General features: G+C 45.1%; 1 protein-coding gene across 4 annotated transcripts in view; it reads left to right on the forward strand.

The window, feature by feature from the left end:
- Positions 1–17,963: 17,963 nt before the first annotated feature.
- Positions 17,964–25,365, forward strand: part of CBFB (core-binding factor subunit beta) — a 31,049-nt gene continuing 23,647 nt past the window's right edge. For all 4 annotated transcript variants that reach the window (XM_075325805.1, XM_075325804.1, XM_075325806.1 and 1 more), the window contains exons 1-3: positions 17,964–18,164; positions 19,456–19,542; positions 20,686–20,802. In XM_075325805.1, coding sequence (XP_075181920.1) covers positions 18,087–18,164; positions 19,456–19,542; positions 20,686–20,802 — 282 coding nt within the window. In that variant the 5' untranslated portion in view covers positions 17,964–18,086. The remainder of the gene's footprint in view (positions 18,165–19,455; positions 19,543–20,685; positions 20,803–25,365) is intronic.

Below are 25,365 nucleotides of genomic sequence, written 5' to 3' on the forward strand. Positions count from 1 at the left end.
ACAGACATAAGTAGCGCATAAGTGGCCCTCGTTATAGGAAATCTCTAAACATTTAATATAGGTGTGCACATAGTCTAACCCACATATTTACGGTAGTAACGATATTACCTTGTGATTAAAATGCAGTACAATTGTTAATTCTTGCAAAAAATAAAAAACAAAATGACACTATCACAGTCATCTTCCTGTTGTTTTGAGACTAGTGACAGCCTTAGGACTGGAGCCTCCAATCTCCATCTAGAGTCCTCATTTAAACAAGGTTTCCTTTACGTTGGCGTCTCATGAGTTAATATCCGTTTTTGTTTCCAGCAGCTCTGTGCAGTGCAGGTCAGCTGTTTTTGCTTTGGGGGCCCATGCCCATTTTGGGTTAAATAGCACAGTTTTCCCACTAGTCCTTGCTGTTGTTAGAATTCTTTCTACTCTGGCCAGCCTGGTGGAAGGAGCTGCTGAGGAATTATCTTCTGCCCATCCATCTGCTACTCTGGAGTGAAGTTTGGTGTTTGTACCCTTCTGTTTATTCCCGTCTGTTTCTCCTTTCCCTCTTTGTTTACTAGTGTAGCGGTGAAACTAGTGTATCCTGCCGGCCATTTCACTAACCAGGGTGTTTGCAGCGGTAGAAAGGGATTAGGTATTTGGCTCAGCGACGGGTTAAAACACCCCATATAGGGAAGCTAGGGAGCTCAGGTATCAGCTTGAGGTAAGTTCAGGAGATGTCCCCTTACGCCTCTCCCTATAAAGTGTCCCCGATGTCCTCCCTTTGTTTTTGTGGTGCATCAGACACCCGTTGGTCTGAACACGTCTCACATAGTACATATGGACATCTCCTACTCTGTGTGTGACAGACACACTAAAATATAAATAATATATATATATTCTTGAGGTCTTTAAAAGGGTTACCACTAGGTATGATGGAACACCTCAAATATTCGGCTTCACAAATATTTTCCGAATAGGTTGCTGCTATTCGAATATTCGATGCGCAATGTAAGTCTATGGGAAGCCCGAATAGTTCCGAATAGTTGTTATTCGGGTTTGTCATAGACTTACATTGCGCATCGAATATTCGCGAATAGTCGAATAGCTGCGACCTATTCGGAAAATATTTGCGAAGCCGAATATTTGAGGTATTCGATAATCCCTAGTTACCACATCATCAACAATTATTATGATGTGGTGGGCATTACGGAAACCTGGCTGGATGAAAGCCATGACTGGGTGACAAACATACAGGGTTATAGTACATTTAGGAAGGACAGGAAAGGCCAAAAAGGTGGTGGGGTGTGTATATTTATTAAATCTAACCTAAAACCTGTGTTGAATGATGACATTGGGGGAACTGCAACAATGTAGAGTCAGTATGGGTAAATGTACATGGGGAGGGGAATAATGGAAAAATGCTAATTGGAGTTTGCTATAAGCCTCCTAACATACCTGAACAAATAGAGGGTGAAATGCTGGAACAAATTGAAAAGGCAGCTAATAATAATAATCGGGTTCTTATTATGGGGGATTTCAACTATCCAGACATACAGTGGGACATAGAATCTTCTGGTTCTGCTAAAAGCTGTAAGTTTTTATCTACCATTCAAGACCATTTCCTCTCTCAGATGGTAGATGAACCGACAAGGGGAGATAATTTGCTAGATCTGGTCCTGTCAAATAGACCGGATACAATTTCAGATCTACAGGTCCGGGAGCACTTGGGCACCAGCGATCATAATATGGTAAGCATCAACGTAATATTCAATAGAACATTTCAAAGGGGAAATGCTAAAACCTGGAATTTTAGGAAAGCTGATTTCAACAAATTAAGGGAAGAGCTTAAATGTGTAGATTGGGACAGAGTCATGGTAACTGGGGATACCGAACATAAATGGGGTAAGTTTAAGGATATACTACTAGAGTCCTGTAAAAAACGTATACCCTCTGGTAATAAAATGTCCAGGAATAAAAAGAAACCACTATGGATAAATAAGACTGTACAAAGTATAATAAAACAAAAACAAAGGGCGTTTAAAATCTTAAAGGCTGAGAATACAGAAATAGCATTGCCGGAGTATACAGATATCAATAGGAAATGTAAAAAAGAAATCAAACAAGCAAAATTAGCTACTGAAACAAAAATCGCCAATGACATTAAAATAAATCCCCAAATCTTTTATAAATACATTAATGCCAAAAGGAAAACAAAGGATAGTATCGACCCCTTAAAATATAATAACAAGTTAGTTATAGAGGACAAACAAAAGACTGAGATATTAAATAGGCATTTCTCATCTGTATTCACCAAGGAACTGACTGTACCAGGGATCATTCAACAAGTGAAAAATCAAAGTCCACCACCCGATATAATTAATTTAACACAAGATGAAGTACGCCTACGTCTGAGTAAATTAAACATTGACAAATCCCCAGCGCCAGATGGCATTCATCCACGAATATTGAGGGAATTGAGCTCCGTAATCGACAGACCGCTGTATCTCATCTTTTTAGACTCACTTGTAACAGGGTTGGTGCCTCACGATTGGAGGATTGCTGATGTGGTACCGATATTTAAGAAAGGTAAGAGGTTAGATCCAGGCAACTACCGTCCAGTAAGCCTGACATCAGTAGTATGCAAAGTTTTTGAGGGCATTTTAAGGGATGACATGCAAAAATATATTGCAGAAAATAATATGATAACTGACAAACAGCATGGATTCATGAAAGATAAGTCGTGTCTAACCAACCTGTTGGGGTTCTATGAGGGGGTAAGTGCAAACCTGGATATTGGTAATGCAGCTGATGTGATTTATTTGGACTTTGCAAAGGCATTTGATACTGTACCACATAATAGCCTTATACTAAAGCTCCAGAAGCAAGGACTAGGGGACACAATATGCGACTGGGTAAGGAATTGGCTAAAAGATAGGAAACAAAGAGTAGTCATAAATGGAACATTCTGTAAATGGGCTATAGTCAGCAGTGGGGTGCCGCAGGGATCTGTGCTAGGACCGATTCTTTTTACTCTCTTTATTAATGACCTTGTGGATGGGATTGATAGTACAGTGTCAATCTTTGCCGATGACACCAAACTATGTAGGATATTAAAAACTGACCTGGATAGTGCAATATTACAAAAAGATCTGGATAAGATGTCAGAATGGGCAGATACTTGGCAAATGAGATTTAATGTTGATAAATGTAAAGTAATGCACCTAGGACGGAGTAATCCTATAGCTGCGTATACATTAAATGGAAGTAAACTCGGGACTACAGAACAGGAGAAGGACTTGGGTATTCTCATTACAAATAAGCTGAGCAGCAGAACTCAATGTCAGGCAGCAGCTGCTAAAGCAAACAAGATTTTAGGGTGTATAAAAAGAGAGATTAGATCCCGTGATCCCAACGTATTGTTACCCCTCTATAAATCACTTGTAAGGCCACATCTGGAATATGGGATTCAGTTTTGGGCTCCACATTTTAAAAAGGACATTCAGAAGTTAGTCAGTTCAAAGGCGGGCAACTAGACTATTACAAGGAATGGAAGGCCTCCCATATGATGACAGGTTGAAAAAGTTAGATATTTTTAGCTTAGAAAAAAGACGTCTCAGAGGAGATCTCATTTATATGTATAAATACATGTGTGGTCAATATAAAGGACTGGCACATGACTTATTTCTTCCAAAGACAATACTAAGGACCAGGGGGCACTCACTGCGAGTGGAAGAAAAGCGATTCCGACACCTAAATAGGAAAGGGTTCTTTACAGTTAGAGCGGTCAGACTGTGGAATGCCGACCACAAGAGGTAGTAATGGCAGACACTATAACAGCTTTTAAAAAAAGGGCTGGATGATTTCCTCAGTACACAAAACATTGTTGGTTATAAGTGACTTAGAGACAAAATGTAGAACTGGTGGAGGAAGGGTGAACTAGATGGACCTAGGTCTTTTTTCAACCTAAGTAACTATGTAACAATGGATAAAATTGTAGAGTGCTGTCACATGGAGCTTTGCTCAGAATTCAGTGTCATGGCGCATCAGACGCTGTTCACACTAAAGGTTCTGACACTCCACAATATGGTAGTCTCTGGTGCTTCTGAATTACACAGACAGGCTCGGGCGTCGACCAGCTGTGTGCTCATTATTTGTCAACCTAGGAAGATTTAGACTATGTGCGCACACTGCGTTTTTCGGGGCTTTTTTTGCGCGTTCTTTGGCTATGTGCGCACGCTGCGTTTTTTTTTGACGCTGTGTTTTTGGCTGCTAAAAACGCACAAACGCACCTGCGTAAAAAAACGCATCAAAAAACGCATGCGTTTTTACCGCGATTTGGTGCGTTTTTGGCTGCGTTTTGCTGCGTTTTTGCAATGCATTGCATGGGCGAAAAACGCAGGAAAGAATTGACGTCCATTTTTTTTTTTTTTTTTTCTCAAGCTCAAAAACGCAGCTTAAAAAAAAAAACAGTTGTGTGCAGACAGCAAAAATGAAAACTCATAGACTTTGCTGGGGAAGCAAAGTCATGCAGTTTTGAGGCCAAAAACGCCGCGAAAAACGCACTGTGCGCACATAGCCTTTGGGTGCGTTTTTGGTCTAAAAACTGCATGACTTTGTTTCCCCAGCAAAGTCTATGAGTTTTCATTGTTGCTGTCCGCACAGTGCAGTTTTGTTTTAGGTGCGTTTTTGTGGTGACCACAAAGATGCAACGTGTCCATTATTTCTGCGTTTTTCTCTGCGTTTTTTACCCATGCAATGGATTGGAAAAAACGCAGGAAGAAAAAAACGCAGCAAAACGCACAAAAACAGGTGCATTTTTTGAGGGCAAAAATGCACAAAAAAGCTGCATCTTTGTGGTCCCAAAAAAAGGCGACATGCGCACAGAGCCTTAAACTCTGCTAGCCTGCTGGTTACGTCCAGGATCACATGTTGCGAGAAACCTATCACATTTACTGAAGAAAAAACCATAGATGATCTAGCGAGGGAAGGAAGTCCACCAGGAATGAGTAAAATCTTATATTTGGTATCATGATTAAGGCTTATAAGTTAGCTGAAACGCGTTGATCTGTAACTTTCCACACACCTTAGAGTGATGTTAGAGTTTTTTCTGATGAAAGTATATGCAATGGATATTTTGAGATTGAAGACATAAAATGCAAGATTTTACTTATTCCTGGTGGACTCCCTTCCCTCTCTGGATCATCTCAGATGATGCACATGATGCACATGAGCCATTTGGAAAAAAAATCCCAGCTTTTTAGGGACCAAACTAGTGTATACTATAGACAGAAGGGTAGTCAGACAGGCCAGGGTCAGGAAAAGGAGGACATGACAGTACATAGGGAGTAAGCAGAAACGCAGTCAAGTCACAGGCCGAGGGTCAGAATTCCAGGACAGTACGTACTAGATTCAGGGAGCAGACAGAGCCATGGTCAGGTAGCGGTCTTAGGTCAGAAGCCAGGAGGTAACGACGTGAACAGGGAGCGGGCAGAGAGGAGTCAAACAACGGTCCAGGTTCAAGAAACTTAGATCTGATCACAAGCCAAGAGCACAACTGAAGAACCAGAGAGTACGACTGGCAAGGTTCTGAGAGAGCATGCTCAGTAATGAAACAGAGCAATTACCAGGAAGGTGGAACATCTGAGTACGCACCTCCCAGAACCTGTATGGAATCCTGTGCTGTCAAATAACCTACCAGCTAGTGCTCAAAGAAACACAGCAGAGCATCTCCAAATATGCAAGGTGCTCTGCACAAAGGAAACATGTCACTGCCGACTCTGTAGTTCAGGAAGGCGTGGCAGAACATCATCTGTTTTCAAGATGCTCTGCACAGAGGAATAATGTCACTGCTGGCTTTGTTATTCAGGAAGGCGCAGAAGAGAATCACCTGTGTGCAAGATGCTCTGCACAGAGGAATAATGTCACTGCTGGCTCTGTTATTCAGGAAGGCGCAGAAGAGAATCACCTGTGTGCAAGACGCTCTGCACAGAGGAATAATGTCACTGCTGACTCTGTTATTCAGGAAGGCGCAGAAGAGAATCACCTGTGTGCAAGATGCTCTGCACAGAGGAATAATGTCACTGCTGGCTCTGTAATTCAGAAAGGTGCAGCACAGAATCACCTGTGTACAAGATGCTCTGCATAGAGGAATAATATCACTGCTGGCTCTGTAATTCAGGAAGGTGCAGCACAGAATCACCTGTGTACAAGATGCTCTGCACAGAAGAATAATGTCACTGCTGGCTCCGTTATTCAGGAAGGCGCAGAAGAGCATCACCTGTGTGCAAGATGCTCTGCACAGAGGAATAATGTCATTGCTGTCTCTGTAATTCAGGAAGCTGCAGCACAGAATCACCTATGTACAAGATGCTCTGCACAGAGGAATAATGTCACTGCTGGCTCTGTAATTCAGGAAGGTGCAGCACAGAATCACCTGTGTACAAGATGCTCTGCACAGAGGAATAATGTCACTGCTGGCTCTGTAATTCAGGAAGCTGCAGCACAGAATCACCTGTGTACAAGATGCTCTGCACAGAGGAATAATGTCACTGCTGGCTCTGTAATTCAGGAAGGTGCAGCACAGAATCACCTGTGTACAAGATGCTCTGCACAGAAGAATAATGTCACTGCTGGCTCCGTTATTCAGGAAGGCGCAGAAGAGCATCACCTGTGTGCAAGATGCTCTGCACAGAGGAATAATGTCACTGCTGGCTCTGTAATTCAGGATGGTGCAGCACAGAATCACCTGTGTGCAAGATGCTCTGCACAGAGGAATCATGACAGTGTGCTAACTAATGCACATGAGCCATTTGGAAAAAAAATCCCAGCTTTTTAGGGACCAAACTAGTGTATGTAATGGCAGATGGTGATCGCAGAGAGCAAGGAGCAGAAAACGGACCCAATATGGGATGTGACGGTCCGGATTATAACAGCCATCTGAAACCGGCCTTGGAGATGTGGAAGGCGACATGTCAGGTATATTCACCCACATTCTCATGATATTTGCAGATCTTATCCAAAGAGTGTAACAAAACCAGCACCCCTAGGTGACAGCTACCTGTTTTGTTTCCTCTGGCATTCTATAAGCACATTATCCTATCCTGGATTTAGCAGCTTACCGGTTAAGTTGCTTGGCAGGACGGAGCGGCTGTACTGAGCATTATGTGAAAGGCGAGCTTGTTCTCATGGAGCAGGGTTCACTACTCGCCTTCTCTAATGTTTCCATGAACCAAAGTAGTTCAGATAGAACTATTGAGAATAAGTTATCATGGGCAGAGACCTAAAAGTTTAACAGGTTTAGGAAAAATATATCTTTTTAGATTATGAAAGAGTAGTGTCAAATAGTAAGAGATTACTCGGGGCTGTTCATCAGGCATTAATGAACATTAGTCTATAAAGTTTGCTATTTGTTACCAACTTTTCAGTTACAATGTATCAATCACTGAATTTTGACTATTTTTTTGTCTTTTTTTGTACTGTCATTCTATCTTTCCCCACTAGGGGCCACCATAACACCATGCGTCTATGTCCCAGAGCACTAGGTCTTGTTTCTATCCTCTCCTGACCCCAGAATTTCCCACTCCCTATAGTAAAACGTGCCGCTCTCCTCGCATGACCTGATAATTCTGCATGCGATAATCACAGTAGTAAAGTATGGAGGAGACAACTATCTCAGTAGCAGAACTCAGCAGCTTTGTGAGATTCTTCCAAACACATAATGATAAGTAATCCCGTGTTTCCCCCGAAAATAAGACAGGGTCTTATATTATTTTTGCTCTGGGCTTATTTTCAGGGGATGTCTTATATTTTACTATGAACAACTATCCACATTTATTCTTGAACATTTAATCACATCTAATCGTCATCACATTCTGGAACATGAACATTTTGTGTTATCCTATTACTGGGTCAGATGCATATTTTCTTATCTGATCTGCTATTTTCATGGTGCAGAACCAGTCCTATAGTGATGGGTACATACTATATTTACAAAGGGTTAAATTATCGCTTACATTTTTTATTCTGTATGTATTGCTAAGTTTAGCCCCAAAAAAAAGCAGACACCCCCTAAAAGAATCGCACTTACCAGACCCCAAACAATTAGAGTTGGAAAATGAATGGGCTCTCACATACAGATCTGCATCACTGTCAGGTCCCCCTGCGTTCTACAGTAGTTGGCTCCCCCTGGTGACTGGAAGATGTATCACTAGTGTAGAGTGATACTGGTACCCAATCGGTTTGTGAGAGCTGCAGTGCAATGCCACTGGAACAGCGAGGACCTGACAGCGACACAGATCTTTGTGTGAGAGCTCATCTACAATCAGCACTTGCCAACTGTTAATTGTTTGGTGTGTTTTCTTTTTGGCTGTGTTTGCTTTCTTTGATGAAGAATTCTGCTGTGATGCTAGACACTACAAGCAGTAGGAATAGAAGGGTAGTCAGACAAGCCGGGATCATAAGCCAGGAAGTAACAAAGGGTTCAGGGAGCAAACAGACGTGGTCAGGAAGAGGTCAGAAGCCAGGAAGTAACGTTCCAGATTCAGGGAGCAGACAGAGACGTGGTCAGGAGGAAGTCCGAGGTCAGAAGCCGGGAGGTAACATATAGGGTTCAGGGAGCAGACAGAAACGTGGTCAGAAGCCAAGATCAGAACACTTCTACCAGACAAGAGCATACTGAGCAAACAGGAAGTACGACTGGCGAAGTTCAGGCAGAGCAAGCTCAGTAAAGAAACAGAGCAATCACCAGGAACGAGGCGCATCTGTGAAGGCACCTCCCAAAACCAGCGTAGATTCTAGTGCTGAAAGACATGTAAGGCTAAAACGCAAACTGCATGTTGCCGGATTCGTTGTCTGCTCAATGCAATGTCAATGGACTAGCGGCAACATGCGTTTGCATCCGTTTTCATGCGGCAGTGTCTGGATCCTGTGAGTTACAGTTTTTTACCATGTTTCAAAAACGCAAAATGTAGCGTTTTTTGCCTCCGACCTAAAACTGCAGCTCACCGGATCCTGTACATTGCAGCACTAGCGTCAATGTTTTTCAATGGGCGACGGATCTAGTTTTCACATTTGCGGTAGTATGCGGCTGGAAGGATACTTTTTGCCGTACAAAACATATCCTGAAGCATTTTCATTCTTTTCTCTTCTCATTGTCTTCTCTTCTCATTTTCTTCTCATTCTCTTCTCTGCTCTTCTCATTCTCTTCTCTCTCTCCGCACAAACACCGGCACTACAGCCCCCAGCATCACCGCACATGAAGGCACTACCGCACACACGCAGGCATTACCTCAGTGATGTCCCCGCTGACAGCGCAACTTCCTTCAGTTGCTGCATGGAGCTCCCGGGAGCGGCGGTGTTCTACTGCCGCTCCTGTCAGCTTCATGTAGCAGAGCTGATAGCGTCACGGGACCTCTGTGGATTACGTCGGACCTGGAGGCGTATTTGGGGATTTTTATTAAAATGTTGAAAGAGGGTGGGTTTTTTTGTCTTTTATTCCAAATAAAGTATTTTTTTGGGTGTATGTGTTTATTTACTTTCACTTACAGGTTAATCATTGGGGGTGTCTCATAGGCGCCTGCCATGATTAACCCCTTATTACCTCGATTGCCACCGCACCAGGGCAATTCGGGATGAGCCGGGTAGAGTCCCAGGACTGTCACATATAATGGATGCGGCAATTCCGGGCAGCTGCTGGCTGATAGTTAGGGTTGAGGGCTCCCCATAACGTGGAGCTCCCCATCCTGAGAATACCAGCCTTCAGCCGTGTGGCTTTACCCTGGCTGGTATAAAAATTGGGGGGGACCGCACGTCGTTTTTTTATAATTTATTTATTTATTTTACTGCAAGATATAGCCCCGCCCACCGGCGGCTGTGATTGGTTGCAGTGAGACAGCTGTCACTCAGCGTGGTGGCGTGTCTGACTGCAACCAATCATAGGCGCCGGTGGGCGGGGAAAGCAGTGAATACGAGATTGAATAATGGGCGGCCGGCATTTTTAAATCAGGAAAAGCCGCCAGAAGAGTGTCACAGCCCTGCAGCGCCGGTGATCGGTGAGTGGGTGAGAGTGAGTGAATGAGTCAGTGACACTCACTCACTCACACACACACACACACTCACTCTCACACACACACTAACACACAAGGGTGCTCTACATGCTGCGACATCGCTAGCGATTTCGTTAGCGATGTGACACACCAGATCGCAGATGCGATCTGTCCATATCGCACATAGGTCTGTTTAATAGCGCCGGTCACATGTGCGACCTCTGCAGATTGCATCAGTGATCTGGCGTGTCACATCGCTAACGAGATCGCTAGCAATGTCGCAGCGTGTAAAGCACCCTTGAGTGTGAGAGTAAGTGTGTGTGTGGGTGGGTGTGAGTGAGTGTCACTGACTCATTCACTCACTCTCACCCACTCACCGATCACCGGCGCTGCACGGCTGTCACACTGCTGGCAGCTTCTCCTGATTTAAAAATGCCGGCCTCCCATTATTCAATCTCGTATTCACTGCTTTCCCCGCCCACCGGCGCCTATGATTGGTTGCAGTCAGACACGCCACCACGCTGAGTGACAGCTGTCTCACTGCAACCAATCACAGCCGCTGGTGGGCGGGGCTATATCTTGGAGTAAAATAAATAAATAAATAATTTATAAAAAAACGACGTGCGGTCCCCCCCAATTTTTATACCAGCCAGGGTAAAGCCACACGGCTGAAGGCTGGTATTCTCAGGATGGGGAGCTCCACGTTATGGGGAGCCCCCCAGCCTAACAATATCAGCCAGCTGCCGCCCGGAATTGCCGCATCCATTATATGCGATAGTCCTGGGACTCTACCCGGCTCATCCCAAATTGCCCTGGTGCGGTGGCAATCGAGGTAATAAGGAGTTAATCATGGCAGGCATCTACCCGAGATACCTTCCATGATTAACCTGTAAGTTAAAGAAAATAAAGACATACACACAAATCCTTTATTTGAAATAAATGACAAAAAAAACCCACCACCCTCTTTCACCACTTTATTCAAGTCCCCAAATACCCCTCCTGGTCCGACGTAATCCACAGAGGTCCCATGTCGCATCCAGCTCTGCTTGATCAGAAGCTAACAGAGAGCGGTCTCATACCACGACTGCTCTCTGTGAGCTCCCTGCAGCAACTGAAGTGAGTCGCGCTGTCAGCGGTGACATCACTCAGGTTACCCGCGGCCATATAACTCAGGTGGAGAACTTCAGCTGTGGCCGCGCGTAACCTCAGTGATGGCACCGCTGTTAGCGCACATCACTTCAGTCACTCAGGGGAAACCTTCAGCGGTGACCAAAAATCAGCCCATGACACACAGACAGAGCCGCGGGATGACAATGAAGTCGGGTGAAGTTCATCCGACTTCATTCTGATCGCGCGGCTCTGTTTTTTTCTGCTGTCACCGGCCATTCAGCTCTGCTACATGGCTCTGCCTGTGTCTGCTGTCAGCGGTCATGTAGCAGACCTTAATGGCAGATGACAGATTCTGAGAATAAAAACGGATCCGTCAAAACTAAGCAAAAAAACAGCACCCAAACTCATGCAAACGCAAGTGATCGCTCCGTTTTTATGCTGGATCCGGTAGACTGATCCAGTTAAAAAACGTTCAGGTCACTTGCGCTGGCATGCGTTGTTCTTCAAAAAAAAAGGATCCAGTGACATGCAGTTTGCGTTTTTTTTTGCCTTTTTAAGGAAAAAAAATGCTGATGTGAAGCTAGCCTAAGCCAGTGCACAAGACACACAGCAGAGCATTTTCAAATGCAAAATGCTCCGCACAGCGGGACAGTGACACCTACTGTATTCTTTAACTTTTTTAGCTGCTTAGATACTTCCTTCTGGAACCACAACTAGGGCTTATGTGACGCCCTGGGCAAGCCAGGGGTCACAGGTCATCACACCACCACACCCTACACCCCAGTTAGGAACACCAAAGCTAACCAGAAATCCTTGTTGCCTTCCTCCAGGGGCTGGTGTCCACACCAGGGGGTGGGCCAGGCGGTTGGCTCCGCCCACCGAGGAGTTCACAGCCCTGGAGGCGGGAAGAACCAGGCAGATAGAGTTTGGAGGGAGAAGTGGAAGGAGTAAACAGTTGAGCTCAGGCAGAGCTTAAGTGAGGAAGTGAAAGTAGAAGTGAAGTAGTAGTGGAGCTAAAGAGAGAAACTAAAGTGAAGAGTAGTAAAGTCTGAAGTTGGTCCGGCTGTGTGCCCGGACAGTGACAGCAAGGTCAGCAGACGGCGGTGATAGTCCGCAGGGGTGACTGCTCGGAGGTTGCTGGAAGGACCGCGGACGGGTAGTGGCCCGGCGGTCTGGAGCAGTATACGAAGAACAGTCAGCACCAGGGCAGGGGCCTTTCGGATCCCGGCAAGGCTAGGAGTCGCCATAATTTGCCAAATCCGTCAGTGAAGGGGACGACTGTCTCCCAACAACCAAGTCCCGATTGAAGGCAACAGTCCGACCGTTACAGAGAGACACCGCCACCGCCAGGGCACCAGTTTCTCAGGGCCAGCGCCTGCGGGCAAAGTAGGGCTCCTCCGGCCCATATCCAAGCCGGGGAGCGGGTTACCGGTGGGAACCCATCGCAACCATCATCAACTTAGGTGCAGGACAGAGGGACCGTCACCGTCACCTACTGGGGAAAGCAAGTGCAGCCGTCCGTGGGAACCGTCTTTCCAGCCGTGTGTTTTACCGAGAACTGTGTCATCGTCTCAGGCTGAGTGAGTACCACAGTGCCACAAGGCTGCTCCCGCGTCCCTGCGCCCACCAAGCCCTGCATCTCCCACCTCATCACTGGGCCCCGGGATCACCAACCCCTACCCACAGAGGGGCAACACAACAACTAGCTGCTTCATATCATCATTCCCGGGATCCTCATACAGAGCAGCGGTGGTGCCAACAAATCACCACAACCGTGGGTGGCGTCACTGACAATAAACTCTATCCCAAAACCCAATCCCCTTTCACTCATGGGCGAGGAGCGCCGCTAGAGTCCCCGGGATCCGGCCCATCGCTCGAGCCACCGAGCAGCAGCAGGCCACAGCAGCCGCGGCAGCCGGACCCGAGCAGTGGGAGAGCGCGGCGTCCCCTCCTCCGCCCACGACACTTATTTTTGGCATAGGTCTTATATTTTACGTACACTCAAAAACAGCCACCAAAATCCTGCAAAAGCTTATTTTCGGGTAGGTCTTATTTTCGGGGAAGCAGGGCATTTACCCTTCAGGTTACCTAAGATTATAAATCCCAGTATTTCTTTCTTTCGTCTACTTCTTTTTTGGTAATTTCTTGCTTACATTTGTATGTTGGACAGGAGGTGCTGTTAGGGCTCATGCGCACGTTACATACTTACATGCATTTACGCTGCGTATAGCACTGCAGTGTAAATGCATGCGTCCTGTGTCCCCTGCAAAATTTATGAAGATTGTGCATGATACGTGCGCACGTTGCTTTTATGAACGCAACGATTTGGATGCTAAAATTTTGACCCAAATCTGTGCATTCATAAAAGCAGCATGTCAATTATTTCTGTGTTTTGGATGCAGCTCCCACTCTGCCTATGGTGGGAGCAGCAGCCAGAGCGCAGGAAATCAGCTTTTTGCAAAAAAAACCGCATTCATTATGCAGTCTTTCTGCAGCGATTTGACGCGCACATGTGCTGTCAAATCGCTGCAGAATATTCTGCAGTTACGTGCGCATGAGCCCTTACACTGGATATTTCCTCATCCACTTAGCTGATACGTAGATTTTCTGCATGCAAATGCTATAATGCAAAATGTGGGGGGTTTTTATCAGTTTCGTGTAGACCTACAGTTCCTACGACACGTTCTTAGTGAAGTTTTGATGCCGCATATTATTTGCTGTGCAAAAAACACAGTGTCTTACATTTCCAGCAAAGACCATGTGATTTATAGACATGTCCTGGGCGTAGCGAGGACAAAAATCAAAATGTCAGAAATTTTTTTACCTCATTATGAAGGTCACGTCACGTGCACACGCTGAGTGTTTGGTGAGTTTTTTACCTCAGTATTAAGGCTACGTGCACACGTTTAGTATTTGGTGAGTTTTTTTACCACATTATTAATGCCACGTGCACACGTTTAGTATTTGGTGAGTTTTTTTACCTCAGTATTAATACCACGTGCACACGCTGAGTGTTTGGTGAGTTTTTTTACCTCAGTATTAAGGCCACATGCACACGTTTAGTATTTGGTGAGTTTTTTACCTCAGTATTAAGGCCACATGCACACGTTTAGTATTTGGTGAGTTTTTTACCTCAGTATTAAGGCCACATGCACACATTTAGTATTTGGTGAGTTTTTTTACCTTAGTATTAATGCCATGTGCACACTTTTAGTATTTGGTGAGTTTTTTACCTCAGTATTAAGGCTACGTGCACACGTTTAGTATTTGGTGAGTTTTTTACCTCAGTATAAGGCTGGACTCACACGAGCGTATGGCATCCGATGCGAGAGCATCGGATGCGATATGCTAATGTCCCCCGGCTCAGGCTCTGCTGCGAGCGTGAGCCGGGTGTCATGCGACTGTAACCCGATCTTGCGATCGGGTCACAGCTGTGAGGCTGAGTGCAGGTGCTGCGGAGGAGAGGGAGGGGTTAATTCTCCCATCTCCTCCACTGTCAGCCTGTGCGTAGATCGCACTGCACTGGGATAACATCCGAGTGCAGTCCGATGTATCTCTCGCATCCATTCACTTGAATGGGTGCGAGGGATATGGCTCTCGCAGACAATCGCAGCATGCTGCCGCTTTTCTCGCATCCAGAATCTGGATGCGAGAAAAGCTGACCAACAGCTCGCCCTCAATGCCTAACATTGGTCAGAGTGCAATGCGAGAATTTCTCGCATTGCACTCGTCCGATTTTCACGCTCGTGTGAGCGTACCCTTAAGGCCACATGCATACGTTTAGTATTTGGTGAGTTTTTTACCTTAGTATTAAGGCTACGTGCACACGTTTAGTATTTGGTGAGTTTTTTTTACCTCAGTATTAATGCCACGTGCACACGCTGAGTGTTTGGTGAGTTTTTTTACCTCAGTATTAAGGCCACATGCACACGTTTAGTATTTGGTGAGTTTTTTTACCTTAGTATTAATGCCATGTGCACACGTTTAGTATTTTGTGAGTTTTTTACCTCAGTATTAAGGCTACGTGCACACGTTTAGTATTTGGTGAGTTTTTTACCTCAGTATTAAGGCTACGTGCACACGTTTAGTATTTGGTGAGTTTTTTACCTCAGTATTAAGGCTACGTGCACACGTTTAGTATTTGGTGAGTTTTTTACCTCAGTATTTGTAGCCAAAATCAGGAGTGGGTAAAAAATGCAGAAGTGTTGCTCGTGTTTTTACGATACGTTTTCTCTGATTGCTCTTGGTTTTGGCTGAGGTAAAGAAACTCACTAAATTAGCAAAGGAAGCACGAGGCCTTAGGGCCGCAATGTCTGTGTGTATTGTTCTGTCAAGACTGAAGTATCACTGTGCATTGTGGTTGGACAATTGCAGATCAGATGTCACGAAACCTCATCCATCCAGGAGAACAGACTGGCCCTGATTCCAGGGATGTGTCACTTAAGCTGTGCTGTTGTTTCAATAAAATCAATGTTTTATCATTAGGATATTATCACTACAGGTCTCGTGCCTCCTAGTCCAACCCTGCCCCCAACACTGACTAGCAGATTTCTGCCTATTCATAATGTACACAGAAAGCAGCCAATCAGTGATGTGGGCGGGGTTATACACAGCTCAGCATTCTGAGCTCTGCTACATCTACAGTAGAGAAAACTATGATTTTATCACAACTTCTGCACCTAATAAACTAAGTGACACATCACTGGAATCAGGGTCTCTGCCCTAACATCATGCTGCTCTTTAATTGCTAAAACCTGCTGACAGATTCCCTTTATGTAGTGCATCTCTGGCCTGTCTCAGCACCAGAAAAGAAAAATCTAGATTAACAGTTTTCTGGTATGTGTCTCAGCTAAGCTATGTTGACACGTTTTTTGACACTAGGTTTTTTTTCATGAGTTTTTCTTTTTTCCTCCCTATCTTCTAAGAGCCATAACTTTTTTTTTTATTTTTCCATCAATCTAGCAGTATGAGGGCTTGTTTTTTGCTGGATGTGTTGTACTTTTGAATAACAAAAAAAATTTCTGAAATTTTGAAACAAAAAAAAAAATGGCGCTTTTGTCGCCATTTTCTGAGACCCGTACCGTTCTCATTTTTTAGGATCTGGGACTCAGTGATGGCTTATTTTTTGCGTCTAGAGCTGGCGTTTTTAATTATATTATTTTGGGGTAGATTTGATATTTTGATTGCCTGTTATTGCCTTTTAATGCAATGTTGCAATGACAAAAAAAAAATCAATTCTGGTGGTTTTGAATTTTTTTTTATCGCTATGCTGTGTACCGATCAGATTGATTTTATATTTTGATAGATCGGGCATTTCTGAACATGGCAATTACAAATATATGTATTTTTTTTTAATTATTATTGTTTTATTTTCAATGGGGCAAAAGGGGTTGATTTGAACTTTTGGGTTTTTTTCATATGTTTTTTTAAATTTTCCTTAATGACTTTAATAGTCCCCCTAGGGGACTTTATTCCTGCACATTCCGATCATTTCTGCTGATCAGAGCGATGCTTCAGCATCACTCTGATCAGCAGAAATGCAGTGCTACTATCCCTGCCAACATTCACCGGAAACATGTCATGGTAGCGACAGAGGCCATCATCTGACCCCGCACTGTCATGGCAACCCATTGTCGCCCTATCATCTATATCAGATAGGTGGTGGTCCAACACCCGGCCCTCATTTAACCCAGCCATTGCGGCTGCTGCCTGGCTCCACAGATCAGCTAATGCTCAGTACTTGGCAGCGGCCTCTACACAATAAGAGGATTCTCCAGATCAGCATGATTACAACTATACCAAACCTGTATAGTTTTGTTTTTTTTTAACTAAAAAAAATCCGAATTTTGTTAAAAAAAAAATAAATTGGGTTGGTCGCCATTTTTCGACATCCATAATTATTATTATTTTTTTTTTAAACGTATTTTTGGGGTTGACTTTTTTCTTAACGCTCCCATTTTGGTGTGCACGTGACGTTTTCATTGCATTTTTTTGCCAATTTTGTTGTTTTTGATTTTTTTTTTTAACATTTTAATCTTATAGGTTAAACAACATTGTATATTTTCATAGCTCCGGCGTCTACAGACATGGCGATATCGGCTTTGCTGATTTTTTTTAAATTTATTTTCAACTAAAGGGAATAGGGGGTGATTAGACAGCCGCCCTTGGTCTTGGTAGACCCCTGGCTCCGAGGCAACCAATCGGCACGTCAAGTGGGGGCCCGAGCGGAGGCCTGAGTGGGAAAGTGCTAATTATGTGCGGATGTAAGAGCTTGATTTCTGCTGTTACAGGTAGATGCTGGCATCCACACACCCGCTCCATGATGGCACAGTACCTCAGTGCAGGAAGGGGTTAAATGGCCTCCCACATCAATAGGGGCCATAGACCCATGTAGAGACTTCTGATACTTTGAGATCTGTGAGAAAAATATTGTCTGCACCAGATGGTGCCAATACAGTTCATATTGATCCCGCCATTTATGTTGTTATGGTACTTGTAGGGACACTGACAGACACTTTAAAGGATTCTTTACCAGACACTGATTGTTCCAATTATGAAAACACCATGTCTTCTAAAAAAATGGCTTATATCTAAACTACAATACACCCCCTTTAAATGAAATACGGGGCTCCTTACAGAGTATCCTAAAGCATGATTCTTACTCACGCCGTTCGAAGCTGAGTGACTACTACCTGACGTCACGTGGCTGAGGCAGCGTCACGTGACAGGAGCGCTCTCACTGCACAACCTCAGTGCGAGTGACGTCACAAAGCAGAGATGTAGGGGGCGGGGCTAGAGAGGAGGTGTTAGGGACGTGATTGTATGGGCGGGGCGAAGAGCTGAGCAGGAAAGGGGTGGGGCCTAGGAGCGGCGACCACCACCGGGCGGGAGACTCCCAGAGCGCGGGGACCCGGGCGGGTGACAGGGACGAGATTCGTGACCCGGTTGGTGGTCAGGATGCCGCGGGTAGTGCCGGACCAGAGGAGCAAGTTCGAGAACGAGGAATTCTTCCGGAAACTGAGCCGCGAATGTGAGGTGAGAGCACAGGGCTGGGGATATACGGGGGGTGTATGGGGTATATAGTGGAGAGGGGTGTATAGAGGGGTGTATGAGGTATATAGAGGGGAGGGGGGTGTACGGGATATATAGAGGGGTGTATGAGGTATATAGAGGTGGGGTATACGGGCTATATGGGTGTATGAGGTATACAGAGGGGAGGGGGGTGTACGGGGTATATAGTGGGGAGGTGTACGGGGTATATAGAGGGGAGGGGGGTGTACGGGCTATATAGAGAGGGGGTATATACAGGGGTGTACGCTGTATATAGTGGGGGTGTGCGGGGTCTATAGAGGGGAAGGGGGTGTACGGGGTATATAGAGGTGAGGGGGTGTATGAGGTGTATATAGAGGGGAGGGGGGTGAACGGGGTATATGGAGGGGTGTATGGGATATATAGAGGGGTGTACAGGATATTTATAAGGGGGTGTATGAGGTATATAGAGGGGATGGGGTGTACAGGGTATATAGTGATGGGGCGGTGTAGTATATAGAGAGGGTGTGTACCGGGTATATAGAGAGGTGATCTATGGGGTATATGGAGGGCTGTGTACAGGATATATAGAGGTGTATATAGAGGGGACATGTACGAGTTATATAGAAGGCGTGTACGGGGTATATAGTGGGGGTGCAGTATATAGAGAAGGGGTGTATATAGATGGGTGACAGGGGGGTGTACGGGGTATATAGAGAGGGGAATATGGGGTTATAGGGGGTGGGTGTGGTAAGAGAGTGGGAGTGTGGTATATAGATAGCGAGGTAGTGGGTATCTAGGGGGGGTGATATATAGAGAGGGTATGTGTGTGAGGTAGATAATCGGGTGGTGGTATATAGGGAGGAGGTGGATGGGGTTGCGATATATAGAGAGTGAGGGGATTGGTGATGGGAATACAGGTCTGGGGGTGTACGGGGTATGAAGAGGGGGTGTGGTATATAGAGAGGCGTCTGTGCAGTATACAGTGGTGGGAGTGTGGTATATAGAAAGCGGGGGGTGCGGTATATAGAGAGGGTTGATGTGCAGCATGTAGATAGGGGGTGCAATATATACTGTAGATTGTGTGTGATAGTATATAATAGTTGGGGGTGTGGGATATAGAGAACGGAGGGGATGTACGGTATATAGCAAGGAGGATGTGCAGCATATATATAGTGGGGGATGTTGTATGTGATTTTTGTTTACATACTGTGCTTCATTTTTGTTTGGGGTTTTATTTTGTATGAAGATCTCACATATTTTATTTACTCGTCTTCTTACTTTTTTGTGTTTGCAGATCAAATACACCGGCTTCAGGGACCGGCCGCACGAGGAACGCCAGGGCCGTTTTCAGAACGCCTGCAGGGACGGTCGCTCTGAGATAGTAAGTCTGTGCCTGGATAACACCTGTGGGGACAGTCTCTCTAAGACAGTGAGTCTGTGCCTTGATGATGCCCACTGGGACGGTCACTCTGAGATAATAAGGCTGTGCCTGGATGATGCCCACTGGGACGGTCACTCTGAGATAATAAGGCTGTGCCTGGATGATGCCCACTGGGACGGTCACTCTGAGATAATTAGGCTGTGCCTGGATGATGCCGCTGGGACGGTCGCTCTGAGATAATAAGGCTGTGCCTGGATGATGCCGCTGGGACGGTCGCTCTGAGATAATAAGGCTGTGCCTGGATGATGCCGCTGGGACGGTCGCTCTGAGATAATAAGGCTGTGCCTGGATGATGCCGCTGGGACGGTCGCTCTGAGATAATAAGGCTGTGCCTGGATGATGCAGCTGGGACGGTCGCTCTGAGATAATAAGGCTGTGCCTGGATGATGCCGCTGGGACGGTCGCTCTGAGACAGTGAGTCTGTGCCTGGATGATGCCCACTGGGACGGTCACTCTGAGATACTGAGTCTGTGCCTGGATGATGCCCACTGGGACGGTCACTCTGAGATACTGAGTCTGTGCCTAGATGACACCTGTGGGGACGGTCGTTCTGAGGTAGTAAGGCTGTGCCTGAATGACTCCTGCCGCTTGTGACCTCTGTTTCTGTGTCTGCACATTGTACATCCAGAGCCTGAACTTTCTGCTGCTCCATTATGAGACGTCCAGTAAGTGACCCGCACTGGAATCTGGGTCTCTGTCCTTACTTTATACTGACCATAAAATTGCTAAGAGAATCCAAGTTTCTGGAATTGAGGATAGAAGACCAAAAGTGTAGCAATCCTTGTTTCTAGGCTGGACAAGACCATACCAGAGGGGGCTGTCAGCCCTTTATCCCACTCACCCTAATAATCAACACATACATACTTAACCACCCTGCTCAGTGCGGCTCCTCCACCGATCAGCTGTTCCTGCTACCTGAAGTGTCCAGTAGCGCCACCAACTCGATAGTGGCCACAGCCTGTTACTGCATTTTGCCCCCCCCCCCTATACAAACCAATGTAAAAGGTCTGGACAATTCCTTTAATTTGGCGTCAGTACACATAGACCACCTCTGACTTCCTGTGTATTGATTCTCTATTTCAGGCTTTCGTGGCCACAGGAACCAATCTGTCTCTTCAGTTTTTCCCAGCAAGCTGGCAAGGAGAGGCTCGCCAGGCTCCCACCCGGGACTACGTGGACTTTGAAAGAGAGACTGGAAAGGTAAGTGTGCCAGAAGAGGAAAGATCTTGTCTACATACTGGGATCTGGAACAAAGAGGAAAACAAATGTGTATATTCTGTTACTTTTTCTGTAGCTATCCAATGTATGACCCGAATGAGGATTTGGGGGGGGATCAACTTTTTTACCAATTCCCATAGACTAAAGCAGCCAGACTCCATAGTTTTGGCATTTCACTTGCAATATGCCGTCAGGTACAGTATTAGCAAAAATAAAACCTTTAAAGGGGCTCTGTTATCTTGACAGCTCCTTGTCCCTCTTTATCGGAAATCGTCTGTTTTCATCAGTTGCTGAAAAGTGAAACCTAGTACTTACTATGTGACGGCCAAGATGACCCTTTAAAGGGAACCTGTCAGCAGAAATTTCGCCCAAAACCTAAAAGATTCCCCCTCTGCAGCTCCTGTGCTGCATTCTAGAAAGGTCCCTGTTATTATTGTGCCCCATGTGACACCAAAATAAAGACTTTATAAAGTGGTACCTTTTTGTATTCAGATACTGTAAATGTGACACGGGGGCGGCCTTTCTGGCGTCCATTATTCTGCCTCATGGTCCTGTATGCCGCCCCCCATCGCTCCTTTCCATAGCTGATGCACCGCCCACTGCTCCAGCCATCCCCGCGCATGCCCAGTGCCGGTCTCACGGGACTGAGCAGTGTGACCGCTGGTGACGTGTGCGCAGGGAAGTGATTATGGGCGGGGCTGTGATTGTTATCAGCAAGTACCCGCCCATAATCTCGTGAGCGCGCAAACCTCACCAGCGGTCACACTGTGCTCAGGGTACATGCTAGACTGTATGGGCTGCTTCCAGGGATGACGTCCCTTTTGTCACGTGATAGGGGCGTGTTCAAAATACTATCACGTGACAAAAGGGACGTCATCCCTGGAAGCAGCCCATACAGTCTAGCATGTACCCTGAGCACAGTGTGACCGCTGGTGAGGTTTGCGCGCTCACGAGATTATGGGCGGGTACTTGCTGATAACAATCACAGCCCCGCCCATAATCACTTGCCTGCGCACACGTCACCAGCGGTCACACTGCTCAGTCCCGTGAGACCGGCACTGGGCATGCGCGGGGATGGCTGGAGCAGTGGGCGGTGCATCAGCTATGCAAAGGAGCGATGGGGGGCGGCATACAGGACCAGGAGGCAGAATAACGGACGCCAGAAAGCCCGCCCCCGTGTCACATTTACAGTATCTGAATACAAAAAGGTACCACTTTATAAAGTCTTTATTTTGGTCTCACATGGGGCACAATAATAACAGGGACCTTTCTAGAATGCAGCCCAGGAGCTGCAGAGGGGGAATCTTTTAGGTTTTGGGCGAAATTTCTGCTGACAGGTTCCCTTTAAGGCAGGGGTCTCAAACTCAGCTGGGTATATGTGCCGCATATAGAAAAAAAAATAATTTGGTGGGCCGCATTCTTTGCAGGACCAAGTGATGTTTTCACCACTTATTGGTGAATGTGAATTAATTGGTGAATTAATGTGGCACCATTTATTTCTCTTTACAACTTCGGATCACTGTTTTTGAACAGATTTTGCTTGTTTATTATAACAAACATGCACTTTTTTTCTTTTTTTTTATATATATAAACCTTTTTAATGGTGAAAAAAAAAATCATGCTTTATTTTAATTTTTTTTTGTTTTCATTTTGTTCCCTTTTTGTAAGTAATATTATAATTAGTGCCATGCAATAATTTTGGCCAACATCTTGGAGTAATTTTCCATCCTAGTCCTCATCTTTTAGTAATGTACCCAATCCTGTTCCCCTTCTTGTAGAAAAGTGCCCCACTGTAGTAATGTGCCTCATCCTGATCCCCATCCTGAAGTAATATGCCCATCCTTGTCCCCTGGTAGTAATGTGCCCCATCCTGTAGTAATACGCGCCGCCTCCACTGCCATTTTCTTGAAATCAATTTCGTCAACTGCGGGCGATTTAAACAGAGCCCGCAGTCAGGTCAATGGCACCCGCCGCCGAGACTCTCATGAGTTGCTCCACTGCAGTGACACCCCCGCAGCCCTCCGGCAGATCAGTGGTGCCTGCTGCTGCGACACCCCCGAGCCTGCAGTATCACCGGTCCTCCTGAGCCGCAATACCCCTAACTCCGAGCCCGCAGCGTCGCCAACCCCGCCGCCTGTGACCTTCCTGAGCCACTCAAACACTGCCACATCCACCTGGTGAGCATTAGGATTATAAGACAGACCCTGATTTTAAGATTAAAAATTATTTTTTCCTGTTTTCCTCCTCTATAATTAGAGGTGCATCTTATATCTGGTGCGGCTTATAAAACGAAAAATACAGTGTGTGTGTGTGTGTGTGTGTGTGTGTTTTTATATATATATATATATATGTATATATGTATATATGTATATATGTATATATGTATATATGTATATATGTATATATGTATATATGTATATATGTATATGTATATATGTATGTATATGTATATATGTATGTATATGTGTATATATATGTATATGTATATATATGTGTATATGTATATATATGTGTATATATGTATGTGTGTGTGTTTTTATATATGTGTGTGTGTGTGTGTGAGATTATATACAGTTAGGTCCAGAAATATTTGGACAGTGACACAATTTTCGCGAGTTGGGCTCTGCATGCCACCACATTGGATTTGAAATGAAACCTCTACAACAGAATTCAAGTGCAGATTGTAACGTTTAATTTGAAGGTTTGAACAAAAATATCTGATAGAAATTGTAGGAATTGTACACATTTCTTTACAAACACTCCACATTTTAGGTCAAAAGTAATTGGACAAATAAACCAAACCCAAACAAAATATTTTTATTTTCAATATTTTGTTCCGAATCCTTTGGAGGCAATCACTGCCTTAAGTCTGGAACCCATGGACATCACCAAACGCTGGGTTTCCTCCTTCTTAATGCTTTGCCAGGCCTTTACAGCCGCAGCCTTCAGGTCTTGCTTGTTTGTGGGTCTTTCCGTCTTAAGTCTGGATTTGAGCAAGTGAAATGCATGCTCAATTGGGTTAAGATCTGGTGATTGACTTGGCCATTGCAGAATGTTCCACTTTTTTGCACTCATGAACTCCTGGGTAGCTTTGGCTGTATGCTTGGGGTCATTGTCCATCTGTACTATGAAGCGCCGTCCGATCAACTTTGCGGCATTTGGCTGAATCTGGGCTGAAAGTATATCCCGGTACACTTCAGAATTCATCCGGCTACTCTTGTCTGCTGTTATGTCATCAATAAACACAAGTGACCCAGTGCCATTGAAAGCCATGCATGCCCATGCCGTCACGTTGCCTCCACCATGTTTTACAGAGGATGTGGTGTGCCTTGGATCATGTGCCGTTCCCTTTCTTCTCCAAACTTTTTTCTTCCCATCATTCTGGTACAGGTTGATCTTTGTCTCATCTGTCCATAGAATACTTTTCCAGAACTGAGCTGGCTTCATGAGGTGTTTTTCAGCAAATTTAACTCTGGCCTGTCTATTTTTGGAATTGATGAATGGTTTGCATCTAGATGTGAACCCTTTGTATTTACTTTCATGGAGTCTTCTCTTTACTGTTGACTTAGAGACAGATACACCTACTTCACTGAGAGTGTTCTGGACTTCAGTTGATGTTGTGAACGGGTTCTTCTTCACCAAAGAAAGTATGCGGCGATCATCCACCACTGTTGTCATCCGTGGACGCCCAGGCCTTTTTGAGTTCCCAAGCTCACCAGTCAATTCCTTTTTTCTCAGAATGTACCCGACTGTTGATTTTGCTACTCCAAGCATGTCTGCTATCTCTCTGATGGATTTTTTCTTTTTTTTCAGCCTCAGGATGTTCTGCTTCACCTCAATTGAGAGCTCCTTAGACCGCATGTTGTCTGGTCACAGCAACAGCTTCCAAATGCAAAACCACACACCTGTAATCAACCCCAGACCTTTTAACTACTTCATTGATTACAGGTTAACGAGGGAGACGCCTTCAGAGTTAATTGCAACCCTTAGAGTCCCTTGTCCAATTACTTTTGGTCCCTTGAAAAAGAGGAGGCTATGCATTACAGAGCTATGATTCCTAAACCCTTTCTCCGATTTGGATGTAAAAACTCTCATATTGCAGCTGGGAGTGTGCACTTTCAGCCCATATTATATATATAATTGTATTTCTGAACATGTTTTTATAAACCGCTAAAATAACAAAACTTGTGTCACTGTCCAAATATTTCTGGACCTAACTGTATAACACACACACACACACACAGCTCTGGCAGAAATTAAGGGACCACTTCTTTATAGGTATATTTTTGAGTAAAATGTAAATTGTTCTTTTATTCTATAAACTACTGACATGACTCTTGCGGTGGGCTGAACGTCAACACATGCCCCACTCATTCTCTATCAGGCTGCCCCCCAAAAACAGTGCTTGAAAGCCCCATAGTGAATGAATGGAACCATGGAGCCTGTGCACTGCCTCTCCATACTGTGTGTTCTACCGATCAATGTAAGTGATCACCTACAGCTGCTTTTGGGTGACCTTATGCCACCCCTAGTACAAAAATGTAA

Source organism: Anomaloglossus baeobatrachus, chromosome 10 (assembly GCF_048569485.1).
Source record: "Anomaloglossus baeobatrachus isolate aAnoBae1 chromosome 10, aAnoBae1.hap1, whole genome shotgun sequence".
Lineage (NCBI taxonomy): Eukaryota > Metazoa > Chordata > Amphibia > Anura > Aromobatidae > Anomaloglossus > Anomaloglossus baeobatrachus.